Source organism: Drosophila pseudoobscura, chromosome 3, assembly GCF_009870125.1.
Source record: "Drosophila pseudoobscura strain MV-25-SWS-2005 chromosome 3, UCI_Dpse_MV25, whole genome shotgun sequence".
NCBI lineage: Eukaryota > Metazoa > Arthropoda > Insecta > Diptera > Drosophilidae > Drosophila > Drosophila pseudoobscura.
This window is the reverse complement of record NC_046680.1, coordinates 21,402,540-21,416,162: the sequence shown is the minus strand read 5'-3', so window position 1 is coordinate 21,416,162 and position 13,623 is coordinate 21,402,540. Positions and strand designations below refer to the sequence as shown.

The window sequence follows — 13,623 nt, the reverse complement described above, 5'->3', positions numbered from 1 at the left end:
TTCATAGAGATGGAAATATTTTCATTTATTCAATTTCACATTTGCAAAGGCTGGAAAGGTTCTTGGTAAATTTGATTATAATTAAATAATTCGGCAGAATAATTCCGGTAACGTTAACGGCAGTAGATACGGACGCTCATGTCTCTTCCGTCATCAACAACGGCGCCGACGATCCAACCGATCCTGATTATGAAGATATATTAAACATTATAATAGACTAGGTATGTATTTATGGCATGGGTATATGTATGTATGTATTTAAACCTCTCAGTTGCTGGGTGGAGCCTGACTCCACCAAACAAGTATGCATTTCGCGAGAGCAGTCTCACCCCACCCCCTCCCATGGACAGAAACCCACTCCTGTATATAGTGATGGGAGTTGGGTGGCGCCTCCGTATCAGTTGGAGTTTACCTGGCCAACTCCCATCACAAGAAATCGTCTTCTTCGTCTTCAAAATTTACAAATTTTTGAGAAAGATGATTTTGAGGACATGATGTTGAGAGAGATGGGGAAGCGACAGATAGTAGCAGACATCGATGCTCCCACTAGGGGGGTTGAAAATTTTCGGCCACACTGGAAATATTCAGAATGTTGTTAATTTTGGAAATGCGAATATGTTCAAACAAAAAAAGGTTTAGCGAAAAAGGTCAAAGCAAGGCTTAAACAAAAAAGGTCAAGCTGTTTTAATGTTGCCAGCAACATAAGACTTAAGAAAACGCAAGTAAGTATGGAATGTAGGGACATTGTTGAACTGAAAACATCGATGTTTTTAGATTTTAGATTTTACAATGGAAGAATCTTCGGGGCCATTTACACTATTATGTATATGTTTGATCTAATGATGAAATTAGTTTAAAGTATTAACTGGAAGGATTTAAATTTGCTCCTTTCCCCTCAGCCTCAGCAATAGGCAGAACAAGGATAAAACATTAGGAAAAAACACAAGATCTAAACACTAAAAACCAAAAACTCAATAAGTAAACGTTGTGTAAAAGAGGTTTTAATAATAAATTTGATGTTTCATTTACAAAAATTACAAAGTTTATTTTACTTTTAGCTATCGATTGCAAAGTATCGATGCTGACAGCAACACCTAGACAAAATGTACCTTCAACAATAGATGGCGCTGTGGCGCAGCTGCTTATATGGGGAAAGAAAGAGAAAATTTGCATCGACTCCGTGGCGCAACGGTAGCGCGTCTGACTCCAGATCAGAAGGTTGCGTGTTCAAATCACGTCGGGGTCAATGGACTAATTTTTTTAAATCATTTTTTTTTTATGTGTAATTTAAGGGTAAATAAAATTAGTTTTCCAAACATTTTTTTAAATATAACCATCTTTGACCGCCCACCCAATTCACTTGCCTGTGAAAAAGAAAGTGTGTTTCACAATAAAATTGCCTTCAGAAAAAAAAAATAAAAACGAAAAAATGGTACTGCATCGGCCGGGAATCGAACCCGGGCCGCCCGCGTGGCAGGCGAGCATTCTACCACTGAACCACCGATGCTTGTGACAAACTCAGGTCTAAGCCTGTATGCATTCTTACGTAGTATAATCGGCCTTGACAACCTGTTGGTTTTGTCCAATATGGGACACTGGACACCCTCCCCTCGGCAAGACTCCGTGGCGCAACGGTAGCGCGTCTGACTCCAGATCAGAAGGTTGCGTGTTCAAATCACGTCGGGGTCAATATGGGATAATCTTTTTTCCCCCCAATTTTTTTTTATATTTTGAACACACTATTTCAACAATATTTAAGATAATTTAGATAATTTATTGTATAATTTATAAGCAGCTTTGATTCGATTTACTACAAGCAACAACATGTACATAATGAGCATTAAGTTTTAACATTTAAAATCGCCAATATTCACGATAGTTTTAAATTTAACTTTTATGTTGTATATATATAAATACAGATATGAGTATATAGGTATTCGATTACTTGTTACGTACTCTGTATACGATAATATTGTAAATTCCCTAAACGGTTTGCGTTGATTTATTATCAGTAGTTGTTCCCTTATTGCGCGATGCACTTACGCATACACATGTATGTATGTAGGCTGTAAGGCGCATCATTAAAGTGCCATAAATTTCAATATAAAATTCAAAATAAACCTACCCAACACCAGCATTAAATTCTGTTCTATCCATCCTTCTTTTTATATATTCCTTCCTTTTTCTAGATAAACGTATTTGGCTAACAGGATTTTTCAACAATTTTTACACGAGTCAACAATTAAAATGGCTGCAGAATTTGCACTAACTATGAAAAATCAATCCTAAAAAAACATAAGCTTGTGGACCCTGTGTTTCTTTTTCACTTTTCGTATGTTTTGTAGGTATTTTGTAAGTATGTATGCGCCTCAAAAAATATTGTAGGATTTAGTTTATTTCGTATTCCAATTCCTTGTTCTCTCAAAGTCCCACCATTTCCAGTTTATTTGCTATTGACTAAGTTCAGGAATTCCTCGCGGGTCTTGGGATCGTCCCGGAACACTCCCAACATGGTAGAAGTAACAGTTTTGCTATTGATTTTCTGCACGCCTCGCATCACCATGCACATGTGTCTAGAAAAACGAAAAAAAAGAAAGAAGACACGAAATAATTAGTCCAGATCTCTTCATGCATTGCTCAGTGGCTTTGTAGAGCATTCACAGAGCGGTGATCATAAGCATCGGTGGTTCAGTGGTAGAATGCTCGCCTGCCACGCGGGCGGCCCGGGTTCGATTCCCGGCCGATGCAAAAACTTCTTTTTTTTTATTGTACTTTTTTTAACTTACACTCCTTCAACCACAACGGCAACGCCTGCAGGCTGAACGGCCTGAGTTACAGCCACTGCAATTTGCTTTGTCAGACGCTCCTGCACTTGCAATCGACGCGAAAAGATCTCCACAATACTGAAAAAGGTTGCAAATTTCGTACATTTTGATAAATTATAATGTTCTTTCTAGGGTGTTGTGGTGGTCCGTCCTACCGTGCCAGCTTGCTCAGTCCCAGGATCTTGTTGCATGGCAAATAGCCGATGGACACTTTGCCGTAGAATGGTACCAAGTGATGCTCGCACATGGAGAACATTTCAATGTCCTTGACAACCACCATCTCATCATGATCCTCATCGAATACCGCGCCGTTCAGTACATCTTAAAAAAAGAAACAATACAAAATAAAGAAGGAAGACGAACAGAGGGGAGAAAAAAGACGCTGCTTCGTTCTAAATGACCCCGACGTGATTTGAACACGCAACCTTCTGATCTGGAGTCAGACGCGCTACCGTTGCGCCACGGAGTCGTTGAGTTCTTAGACGACAAATACCCAATTTAGACAAAAGCACCACTCTCTGGGGCTTACACGTGATTTATGGCGCGCTTAATTCCTGTTGCGATTTATTTGCTGCATAACTGAATGTTAAGTTCAAGTGTGTGTGCGTGTGTCCATGCGTTGGCGGTGGCCGTGGCCATGGGCGTTGGGGTTGTTAAGGAGAGGAAGCTTTCGCAACACTCACTTTAAATGCTTTAAGTAGCCCATCCACCCACGCACTTCTAGCGTTCTCTCTCTCTGCCCCTCAACATACATGCAGAAAAGCTCAAGTTCTCTAGTGTGTTTCCGGATGGAAATCAAAATTCCCCCCTCCCCAAAACATCTTCTGGGTCTTTCAATGTCAGTTTCGCAAGTCACGTTGAAACAAAGTTAGATTTGGCTGGAATATCCACAAAATTCGAACTCTATTTTCGAAGGCTATTCACTTTCGCTTCTCTCATTTGGCTTTCAAACGGCCAACACACTCGCTCGTGCCTTTACATGCGATTTTATTTGACAAACTGTAGAACCTGATTTTCATCTCGAAGAACCGGTCCGCGGTAGCACGTATCAGTTTATTTGCAATGTTGTTTCGTTCCAAGCATTTGATTACATGACAAGTTCAAATGCAATTCCAATTTGAAGCGGAGAAACCGCATGAAAACTGTACGAAATTGGGCCATCCTATTATCGAAAGTACTATATAAGGCTACTATATGGTTACTCTAAACAACGGTTCTAACATATGTAGATCCGATACAGCTAAGGTCATCTGAATAAGGTCTAGCTACTGAAAGCAACAATGTATAACTTGTTCAACATAGGTTTCTACTGTATTACACCGCTATTTATGTCGTTCTCTATAGAATACTTCTACATTGATTGATAGCAGTGTGGTAGGCCCCATTACAACCTATGTCAGCCAATACGGCATCCCTAGCTTAGATTAATAATTCATAAATGTACGGCCAGTCCAGGAAAATAAAGAAGACACGTCCACATGAAAAGAATGTAGATCGATACTCGATCATTCTAAATAACTCAGGAGAATCTTTATTCGTGTTCGAAAAAGTAAACCATCCAAAATTATTCCTATTTCACTCTCACAGCTGTAGATTAACCTACTAAAGATTACCTTGCAATACTAAACCATACCATATATGACCTTTTTATGCTCTCCATGCATGTATGGAGCACTACTATATTGCTTTGACATAATACAGTAACATTCATGGTGGAACTGTAACTCAGGGGGACAGCAATTAGACTAATGCACTAACGGACTCAGGAACCCCCGATAAATGTGAAGCACCTCACAGACCAGACCAACCCAAACTCATGAATCACGGCACTGTCCACGAAACTAGTTTTAGATCGCACTTTTGGGAAATGCCGTGGAACGCATGACGCACACGGCACAGGATAAACAACAGAACGATCAGTGACCTGGTGCTAATTACCAGAAAGAGGACGGACAAACAGGTGATACTCGTAAGTGTGGGGCTTCACTTACCCTCCAGACATTGGTCGTAGCCCTTGGTGAAGTACAGCATGGCCTTGGCCGCTCGCTCGGGGGTCTTGATCAGGCCCTGGCGATCGGGATTCTCGCCCAGGCCGCCCAGCAAAAGGCGGTAGGAGCGCGCCATGTCCGGCAGCAGAGCCTCTCGTGTGGGCGGCTTGTGGTCCAACTCCAGGTCGTGGTGGAAAGTACACTTCTCGTGGCCTGCAATGGCAGAAAGGAGAGAAAAGGAAAACTCAGGTTAGATTGCGATTGAGCCCATCATCATCATCATATATCAGTAAACTATGGGCAAGATAAGGAGGCAATGCCCCCCTTGGCGGGTGTGTGTGGGCATAGATGGAAATAATGAAACTGTTCTAAATCGAAGCACATCTCTAACCCTTGACCCCAAAACCATTCACTGGAACGCCGTATCAGTACGTATTCTGCTTATCGCCAAAGAGTTTTTTTTTTTGGTCTCCTCTCCGCCTGGCTATACTCAGACGCAGCCCCACCACTACCTGGCGTTGTCGATGTACGTGGTGTCATTGGTGTTGTCGGTTGTGTACCATCGTTTTCCGGAATGCTGCCGTTCGTCTTCAGAATCAGGCGGGGGCGATTTGTGGCTCCACTGCTCGGCACCAGCTCATCCGTGGGCGTGCCCACAGCGGATCCTGGCTGCGGAATAGCAGGCTGCTCCTCCGGCTGCGACAGGGCCCGGTCCGCCAGAGAGGAAGTGCCCGAGGTGCTACTTGTTGAGCAGACGCTGTTGTTGCGGCCGCGCGAAAGGATGTGGGCCTGCGGAAAGTTGGTATCGTCGATGGCGTCGTTCAGTTCACTGGCACTCATCTCGGACAGTTGGCGTGTAAAACTCATCGTGAAACGCGGCGGCGGCGGTGGGGAGATTGGAGATGGAGCTCAAATATTTGTCACTTTGAACAAAAAGATGCGTCTCGATAGTAAATACACAAAATCTTTAACTTTTTCACTCGATTCTTTCTATTATACGTTGAACTTTGTCTTTAGCTTTGGTCTCCGTCTTGTGCTGGCGCGTTGGAATGCTCTGCTCCACTGAGTGGCTGCTGGAGCCCGCAGTGGCAATAAGAACCCCCAAAGCAGAGCTTTGAGCGCCAGAAAGCTCCCCCACAGCCTCGTAAGCTCCACGCAGCAGCAGAGCACACAGTCTCGCACTCACACGGTTTTTTGTCCAGTGGCTGTCCAACTGCGTAGCTCTCTTCTCTCTCTCTCTATCGCGGACTTGTTGCTGCTGCCAAGAGCATGTCTCTCTGGGACTGGCGCCAACTGGAAACATTCAAGGTTCTTCAAGGAGTAGCATTTGTCTCCGTCAAGTGTTAAAATGTCAATCTACTCGACTCTGCCACACCACTCGATAGGAAGCCTTTCAACAAACAATTCCAAATTCCTTGCTCCATCCCATCCCCCCGAAACAGTCTGCCACATCATGACCTTCCGTGCCCAGCCGCGCTGCGATGATTTCGATGTGATTGGCGCCGTTCCGCGCGACTTGTCCGTCATCAAGAACTTCCTGAAGCGGGATTGCGCCGTCAAGCGGCTGATAGACATCGAAGAAGACTTCCTTCAGGAGTGTGTGGATCGTGGCGGTGATCCTTTGAAGCCCAAGAATCAGCAGCAGCAAAAGAAAACGAGTGGCAATGGGAGTGCGAATGTGAACGGGCACGACACGACAAAACATCCCCAAACGGTCCCCAACTACTGTGATCCCTGCGAACGGCTCAAGACATCGGTGGTGCTGGAGGAGGTTAGTCCCGAGTCTTTCATGCGAACGCAATGCCTTATTCCATCTGATCCCCTAGTTAACGAAGCCAGCGACCACCAATCCGGTATACAACCAAATGCAGTCGACGTATTTCGACGAGGAGACCGTGATGGGCACTTCCCTGCCCGTAAAGTTCCGTTTCCGGCGCAAGGCCAACGGAAACGACGTGGAGAAGAGCAGCAACCTGATGTGCACCTCCACGAACAACACGAACGTTGTCGTCCTCACCAACTGTTGCGACATCATGGTGTGGCCTAGCCAGCGGGTAGCCCAGATGAACCGAGTACCCGTGACTATGATTTCGGGGCCCGGCGACCTCACGGAGTACATGCTAGAGGAGGAGACCATCATGTGAGCCCGGGTAATGGGACAGTGAGGAGCTACATATGTATAGACACATCCATTCCTGACTTCAGTGGCAAATAAAGTGGAAATCACTGGCCCGAGAATATCCCCTCTCCCCGGCTACCGCCTTATCCTAGCCTAAGGGTCCGGGAAACCTTCTAATGGCAAATGAGATGCTTGAGGGGCTTCAAATGAATGCAGCCAATCCCGCGATGGTTAGAGTGTCTTGGTTAGAGTATTCCCTGCATAAAATCCGAATTAATCAATTTATGCCAGTCAAATCCCAATTCTAAGAGCAGCGCATACTAATTCGGTCAATCTTTGACTCTGTTCGATTCGTACTGACAATGTGACTGACTGACTGAAATTCAATCGGAGACAGTGACAGTACGGAATAATTCATCTGGAAATTGCTTAAGGCGGCGGTCTTGTTTACATAATCTCGGAACATAGCCCCCAGCTGCAGATGACATAGGCATTGGGAATTCTAGTTCTGATCTGGCCACAGTGATGCCTCCCTTGAATGATAATGAACGGGCCATATTGTACTTTACTTTTGCATCTTGAGTCATTCATAAAGGGGGGATCATTCTAAGAAATAGCGTGTGGGAGACCCCTAAAATACTTTCCCTGAACCTCTACCGAAAACTCATAAATGTGATCTTTATGTAGGAGATGGGTCACCACTCGACGGGGTTGTCGTTTCTGTTACAGAGTCAACCTGTTGCTGTATGTTCTATGCAATTAAGTCATTATTCACATTTTTCAAAGGGCAGGGCAGGTGTTCCTCGCTCTCTGGCCCTGTCACTCTCTCACCCTCTCTCTCTCTCTCTCTCTCTCTGTCTATCGATCTGCTTTACGGAACAAGGAATGCCAATCTCTGGGGGATTCTCAGTGGCTAGGGTTGCCACCGCCACCGACCGTGCATGGCATTTTCTGAGAGAATTTTTAAATGCTACAATTAGCAGTGCAGGTCTCTTTTTCATTTTTATACAATATTACTTCTTTTTTTTTTGTATTGACCGCAATCGCTCAAATGTGAAGTACTGGCGACGGGGCCGGGGGCTGGGGCTGGGGGCTGGGACTGGGGGGCTTATTAGTCACACAAACAAAGAAACTGAAAACGGCCACAGAAATATCGACGAAGCCCACGAATCGAAACCGTTTTAGACTCTGCTGCTGGCAAAGGCCCGTGTGTTTGGCCGGTGCGGTGCGGTGCGGTGCTCGCAATTAAACGATTTTTAACCTTCACAAAAGTAGTTCAGGTCTCCCCACTGCTCCCCCTGAACACTCTGCAATACACGCTCCCACTCCGATTGGAAGACCAAGACCGTTGGCCAAATACCGGATTAAGACGAGGAGTTTATGTCATATCTGCCATTGCCTCTGCCGTTGTGGCTTTGGCTCAGTACTTGTACATGGCTCATGGCCCATGGCCCAGAGATCTTATCGCTGCTCTCATTGAACCTGCCGATCCGATCCGTTCGGCACCGATCTGCGGTAAGTGCGAAGCAAATCTTTCAATGTCAATGTCAATACTCGTAAGGTCCATTCCCATTCCCATTACCACTCCCGGGCAGTTAGCCAGTGGTATGCATATGCTCCTCCGGCATTCTGTCTGTGTGGTTTTTGTATATAATTGTTTGAAGAAGAGTACTGAAATTTGAGTTTTCAGTCTGCGGTATATGTAGTATGTGTGAAGACAGCGGTTTTATGTGTGGCACATGCAGCATCGCCGGAAATCGGAGTCGGCTCATTATACGCATCGGATTGAATTCCAATTTTCCAATTTGCTCTAATCTATGCCTCGGATGGAGTGATGCAATATCTTGGCGAGATTGCGATCAGACGCCACCTGCAGCCTTGAACGCGTGACGTATCTCTCGGGAACTACTGGGGGATCAAGATCAGATGAGATCAGATCAACCTTAGCTTTAGTTATCTAAGGGAGCTCGATAGAGGAGTATTTGCTACAGGAGCGGTATGCAATAGCTACACATTGGGCTTAGATTTGGTTTATTCAGGAAATAAATTCAATTCAAACTCTCTCCGAACTCTGACTCAAACAGGAAGAAAGAGTTAAAGGTTCATCCCCATCTCCATCTCTGTCCTTCCACACTCAACTCACCGTTGTTTCCGTTGCCCAAGTTGAGCATTTCCAGTTTCAGCTGTTGACTGTTTTTGGTGCCTAGGACAGGAACGACGGCGCCGGCGGAAGCCGCTGTCGGGATCGCGGCGGCGGCAGCCTCAACGGCAACGGAGGCTGCATCCGCGGCGCAGGAATCCCCATTTTGATGGCTGCCATTTTGTTCACTGGATTGGGGCTTCATTTTGTTGGATTGTTTGATTGGAATTGGCTTTGGATAGTAGTAACTAAACGATATATGTAGGTGTGATTTGATTTGGCTTTTTAGCGTATACGGCTAGGATGGATCACAATGATTGTTGGAAAACGAACTAAGAATTGAATTGTTAATTATTTTGATTTATTTATCGGCTAGTGTTCAGTGTCGCGCTCCTTTCCTTAGCATCTACCCGACTAAACGGCCAATGATTTAGTTATAACCTTTTTATTATGAAAAAATCGAAAGTTCTTTTGTCGGAGAGCAAGCGCGTGCGAGAGTGAGCGCGAATGCGAGTGCGAATGCGAATGGAGTGCCATGCCAGTAAGTTTTATCTCACTTTTGCGGTTGTTTTGTATTCAAGCTTCGCTCTGCTCTGCTCTGAGTAATGGCCGTGGCCGTTCGTGTCTGTTTGCAAAAGCTTTCGATTTGGTTCTCCCCGACAAGCTCCCAGTACGAAGCGCCCGCCCCCCGCCACACGAGGACTTCAGGAAATGCGAGTGCCCCAAAAGCTGTTTCTTTCTTTGCTTTCGGATGGGAAAAGTTTCAGTTTCTGTTTCACGAATTTAAATTCAATTAAAAACAATTCTGACCTGACAGAATAAACCTTTGAAAAAAAAACACATACTCATTTAGCAAACGTGCAGTACTGAAATAATGCATTGATAACCTGGAACCAGGCTGGAACAGCATTATTAACGACTCACACTGGCAATTATGGATAAATAATGCATAAAATAAACAAAATTTGTTCGGTGATCCCACGCCGTTCAAACTACGGTTTGATTACCAGCCCCCCTAAAACTGAATTATAGCGGGATCATGTCTGAAATCAACTTAAACGCCAACTTTGCTGGCCAGTGTACGTGTAATGGCTTTTACAATAAATGCAGTTTATAGATTGTTTTTTCCTCGCCTTAGTCTTAGTTTCCATCCAATCAATGATAATACAAATACAAAAAAGAGAAGCAAAGCAAAGCTGTCGGTGCGCATGCGCTGGCGCCGTTTCGCCGCCTTGAACAGCTTGGAAGCGATGTTAGTCATGCCCGCGAAATTATTAATAATATTAATTAGCCATTAATTGGACATTTACGTCTCATTTGCATGGCGGCCAAAAAAAAATGTTCAGTTTTGAAGTTTTTTCTGCCTGTTGCTCCGTTTTTAATGGCCATTCAATGTCATTAAAAGGTGGCGCAGCAGCGTGTTTAATTATTCCCGGAAGGAAGTGTGACTGCGAGCCGATTGCCGTAGCCGCATTTACAACTCCTGAACCTGGCCGCCCACGCCCTCTTTGCCCTGCGCCTGCCGCTCCAGTTTCTCCTGCTCCATGTTCTCCAGCTGTGCGAGCGTCAGCAGGGAGATACCCAGCTGATCCTCGCGGCTGAATGGCTGGGCCATGCGTCGTAGCCAGCGCCTGGCCAGCTGCACAGCCTCCTCTGTGCTCAGGTTGCAGAAGCTGTCGACCAGATGCTCCTGTATCCATTTGGGCAGACGGGAGCGCTTGTCCTGGCGCGAGAAGCGCTTGTCTGCAAAGATCATGATGCCATAGTCCGTCTTCCCGCGCAACGCCCGACCCACACATTGCGCTGCATGCCGCATCGCATCAAAGGTCAGAAAGTCGTTCTCACGTATCTGAAACTGATCGCGCAGGTAGTCGAGGCGGGCCTTGAGAATGCGCGACTGCGTGTACACATAGGGGATGCCGAACATGAGCACAGCGCGACCATAATGATGGTCGAAATCCACACCCTCCGAGACCTTGCCACGCGCCACAGCCAGCAGCACGGCGCCGCGACCACAATCGCAGGCCTGAAAAACAGTACGAGAACGCATGAGAGCATGAAAGGCCAGTGGAAATATAGAAAAACAAACTAAGCACATGAGTTGGATCTACGACAGATCTTTGATACCAATGATCCAACCAATGCCACAGCACCCCTCTATGCAAGGGTATGGATGAAAATGAGAGCGATGCAAGTGTGTCAAGCTCAGTGGAGGAGAAGCCATAGCAGTAGCATACATTGATCTCACCTTAACATAGTTCATCAAAGCATAGCTGGTCTCGGCATTGTCCTGGGTCTCGATAAATAGCAGTTTGTAGCGCAGCAGGGTGTCGACAATGCCCTGATCGTACCAGGAAGCCACAACGGACTCCAGGTACAGATATGAGGTAAAGAAACAGACAACGCCATCGGGAACTGTTTTAGCCACCTCCACTAGCAGCTGACCGTAGTTCCGGATGACAGCTGTATCTTCCCGAGTCTCGAACTTGGAGGAAATAGTCACCTGATCGTTGCCCTTGGATACAATCTGTGGAATATCAGCAGGTAGTAAATGTTTGTTTAATTGGCAATAAGGCTATCAGCTATCACCATGGGGAGAAGGCAGGGGCGAGCCAGTGTCATGGTGAAGCTGCTCATGACCACGGGATCAAAGTCGAGTATCTTCGGGTACATGTCCATCGGAGACAGGGTGCCTGAGGTGATGACAACGGTTTGAAAGCGGGAGAAAACCGGAGCCATGGCAATGGAGGAGTCCAGACAACTGAAGTGCAGTATTGGATTCGATACGGTGGGTGTCTTATCGTCAAAGGGCTCTATGATAATGGTGAAGCCCTTGGTGTAGGTGGAAACTAGTGTGGCAAAATGTGTGATCTATAAATAAAGAAGACTTTATATGTGATAGGCAGCGCAGCTCGTAATTCGAATAATAACCCACCAGAGTCAGCGCTCCGTACTCCGTCATGTCGGTAATCTCGAGAGTGCGCAGCAGACTGGACAGACGTTCGGCACAGAAGCGCAACGGCTTGCGTTCAATGCATATTTTAGCGGATATATCCTTGAGGAAGCCGGCTGGGGACTCCTGCACCACGTGATGGACACGCAGTCGCGTCTTAATGAACTCAATGAAGCGACGCAGAAAGCTGAGGAAGTGGTCCGCATTGCGTATGTTGCCAGGTACCACCTCGGTCAGTACATCGTTGGGCAGAACAGGATTGGCCATAATCATGTCCGTCTCTCGTTGGACGCTGGCATCTTTCAGGCCCTGTACCATCCGCTGGTACTCCTCGTTGAGACGGTTTGTGTCCTCTTCTCGAATGCTGAAAGAAACTTTAAGGTAGAGTAGGGAAAGGAATAGAGTGGTCGGATTGGGCCTCACTCCTGCACCAATTTGGTCAGCTGATTCAACGCGTTCGTACTGCGCTCCACTGTACGTCTGTTTATCTTTACACTCATCGAATCAATGCAAACGTTGTCGATGTTGTGGGCCTCATCGAAGACCACACAGGACTCGCGCGTCATTTCCTTGGATACAACCTGCGCGATCTTCGGATCCAGCAGATAATGATAGCTGTACACCACAATTTGGGCATGGGAAATCTAGCAAGAAATATGATGAACCAATGTTAGAAAATGCTACATTACTGTTTTGTTCACTCACGGCATAGCGGGCCAGGAAGTAGGGACACCAGTTGCGCGAGCGTCCATATTCCTTGAGATCATCCAGGCTGTAGATGCCAATGGGCAGGGTGGACTCCTTGCCCTCCAGACTGAAGCCCTCAAAGTACTGACCTGCAAGTCAATAAATAACAACGCGATTATGGCATACAGGTGTATTCCACTTACAGATGGGCGTATCGGTATCCAACTCATGCTTATCGCGTATGTAGCTGGCCGTGAGGCCATAGCATTTCCCGTCCACAGCCTTGCCCTCGCGCTCCTTGCTTACCTCCGGATGGATGCACAAGTTCTTGCGAGAGCTCAGCACCAGGCCGGTCATGGCGGGCGGCTTCACACATTCCCGCTCATAGTAGACCATCAGATTCTGCAGCTCGGCTATTACTTTCTCGATTTCGGGCACTGTGCGGGAGCAGTAAATTAGCTTGCGAATCGTCTCTGGATGCTCTATCATGTAAGCAACAATCAGCGAGAGCAGCGTTGCCGTCTTGCCCGTGCCCGAGGGCATCTCCAACAGGCAGTGCCCCTTGGCGTCCAGGGTTCGCTTGAGTTCCAGCATGTACGCATACTGTTCCGGGTAGATGTATTCGTACGGGAAGTAGACGAGCAAGCCGTCAATACTAATCCTAAGGGTTGGATTTCCAATGGTTTTAGCAACAGTTTAGTTCAGTTAATCACAAATTTACTTCATGTTCCTGCTATTTCGATTCAATTTTCAATTTTTCAAACTAATGGTGGCCGCATGCCGGCTCAGCTGCTCGATAACGTCAACAATCAAAAATATCGGTGAATCGATACTTTGCATCGATATTTTATTCCTGTATTGTGCTATTGAGGAACTGCCACCACCTGCGATCACTGTCGCGTGAATTATCG

The 13,623-nt window shown here is 46.1% G+C and overlaps 3 protein-coding genes and 5 non-coding genes across 10 annotated transcripts; 4 read left to right on the top strand and 4 right to left on the bottom strand.

Annotated features, from left to right (window-relative positions):
- The first annotated feature begins 1,174 nt into the window (after window positions 1–1,174).
- TRNAW-CCA (transfer RNA tryptophan (anticodon CCA)) lies at window positions 1,175–1,246 on the top strand. The gene has a single exon. It is a non-coding gene; the product is annotated as a tRNA-Trp (tRNA).
- A 190-nt stretch (window positions 1,247–1,436) lies between these two features.
- TRNAG-GCC (transfer RNA glycine (anticodon GCC)) lies at window positions 1,437–1,507 on the bottom strand. Its single transcript has one exon. It is a non-coding gene; the product is annotated as a tRNA-Gly (tRNA).
- A 110-nt stretch (window positions 1,508–1,617) lies between these two features.
- TRNAW-CCA (transfer RNA tryptophan (anticodon CCA)) lies at window positions 1,618–1,689 on the top strand. Its single transcript has one exon. It is a non-coding gene; the product is annotated as a tRNA-Trp (tRNA).
- Window positions 1,690–2,153: 464 nt separating this feature from the next.
- Window positions 2,154–9,483, bottom strand: Pu (GTP cyclohydrolase punch). Of its 3 annotated transcripts, none has more exons than XM_002138930.3 (5): window positions 5,326–5,881; window positions 4,817–5,026; window positions 2,981–3,146; window positions 2,787–2,903; window positions 2,154–2,573 (listed from the first exon to the last, which is right to left on the bottom strand). In XM_002138930.3, the coding sequence occupies exons 1-5, from the start codon at window positions 5,678–5,680 to the stop codon at window positions 2,444–2,446; spliced, it is 978 nt and encodes a 325-aa protein (XP_002138966.1). In that variant the 5' UTR covers window positions 5,681–5,881; the 3' UTR covers window positions 2,154–2,443. The 3 variants fall into 3 exon arrangements, with proteins under 3 accessions (XP_002138966.1, XP_015040709.1, XP_015040710.1); XM_015185223.2 differs by having other exon boundaries at window positions 5,374–5,881; XM_015185224.2 differs by lacking the exon at window positions 5,326–5,881 and adding an exon at window positions 9,076–9,483 and having other exon boundaries at window positions 2,327–2,573.
- TRNAG-GCC (transfer RNA glycine (anticodon GCC)) lies at window positions 2,678–2,748 on the top strand. Its single transcript has one exon. It is a non-coding gene; the product is annotated as a tRNA-Gly (tRNA).
- On the bottom strand, window positions 3,223–3,294 carry TRNAW-CCA (transfer RNA tryptophan (anticodon CCA)). The gene has a single exon. It is a non-coding gene; the product is annotated as a tRNA-Trp (tRNA).
- LOC4805545 (uncharacterized) lies at window positions 6,174–7,051 on the top strand. The gene is made up of 2 exons (XM_001361894.4): window positions 6,174–6,584; window positions 6,640–7,051. Exons 1-2 carry the CDS (start codon window positions 6,267–6,269, stop codon window positions 6,955–6,957), a joined length of 636 nt encoding a protein of 211 aa, XP_001361931.3. The 5' UTR covers window positions 6,174–6,266; the 3' UTR covers window positions 6,958–7,051.
- A 638-nt stretch (window positions 9,484–10,121) lies between the features above and the next one.
- Xpd (general transcription and DNA repair factor IIH helicase subunit Xpd) lies at window positions 10,122–13,582 on the bottom strand. Its single transcript, XM_002138927.3, has 8 exons — window positions 13,434–13,582; window positions 12,916–13,373; window positions 12,731–12,861; window positions 12,449–12,669; window positions 12,008–12,389; window positions 11,662–11,943; window positions 11,321–11,599; window positions 10,122–11,098 (listed from the first exon to the last, which is right to left on the bottom strand). The coding sequence occupies exons 1-8, from the start codon at window positions 13,436–13,438 to the stop codon at window positions 10,547–10,549; spliced, it is 2,310 nt and encodes a 769-aa protein (XP_002138963.1). The 5' UTR covers window positions 13,439–13,582; the 3' UTR covers window positions 10,122–10,546.
- Between the last annotated feature and the right edge of the window lie 41 nt (window positions 13,583–13,623).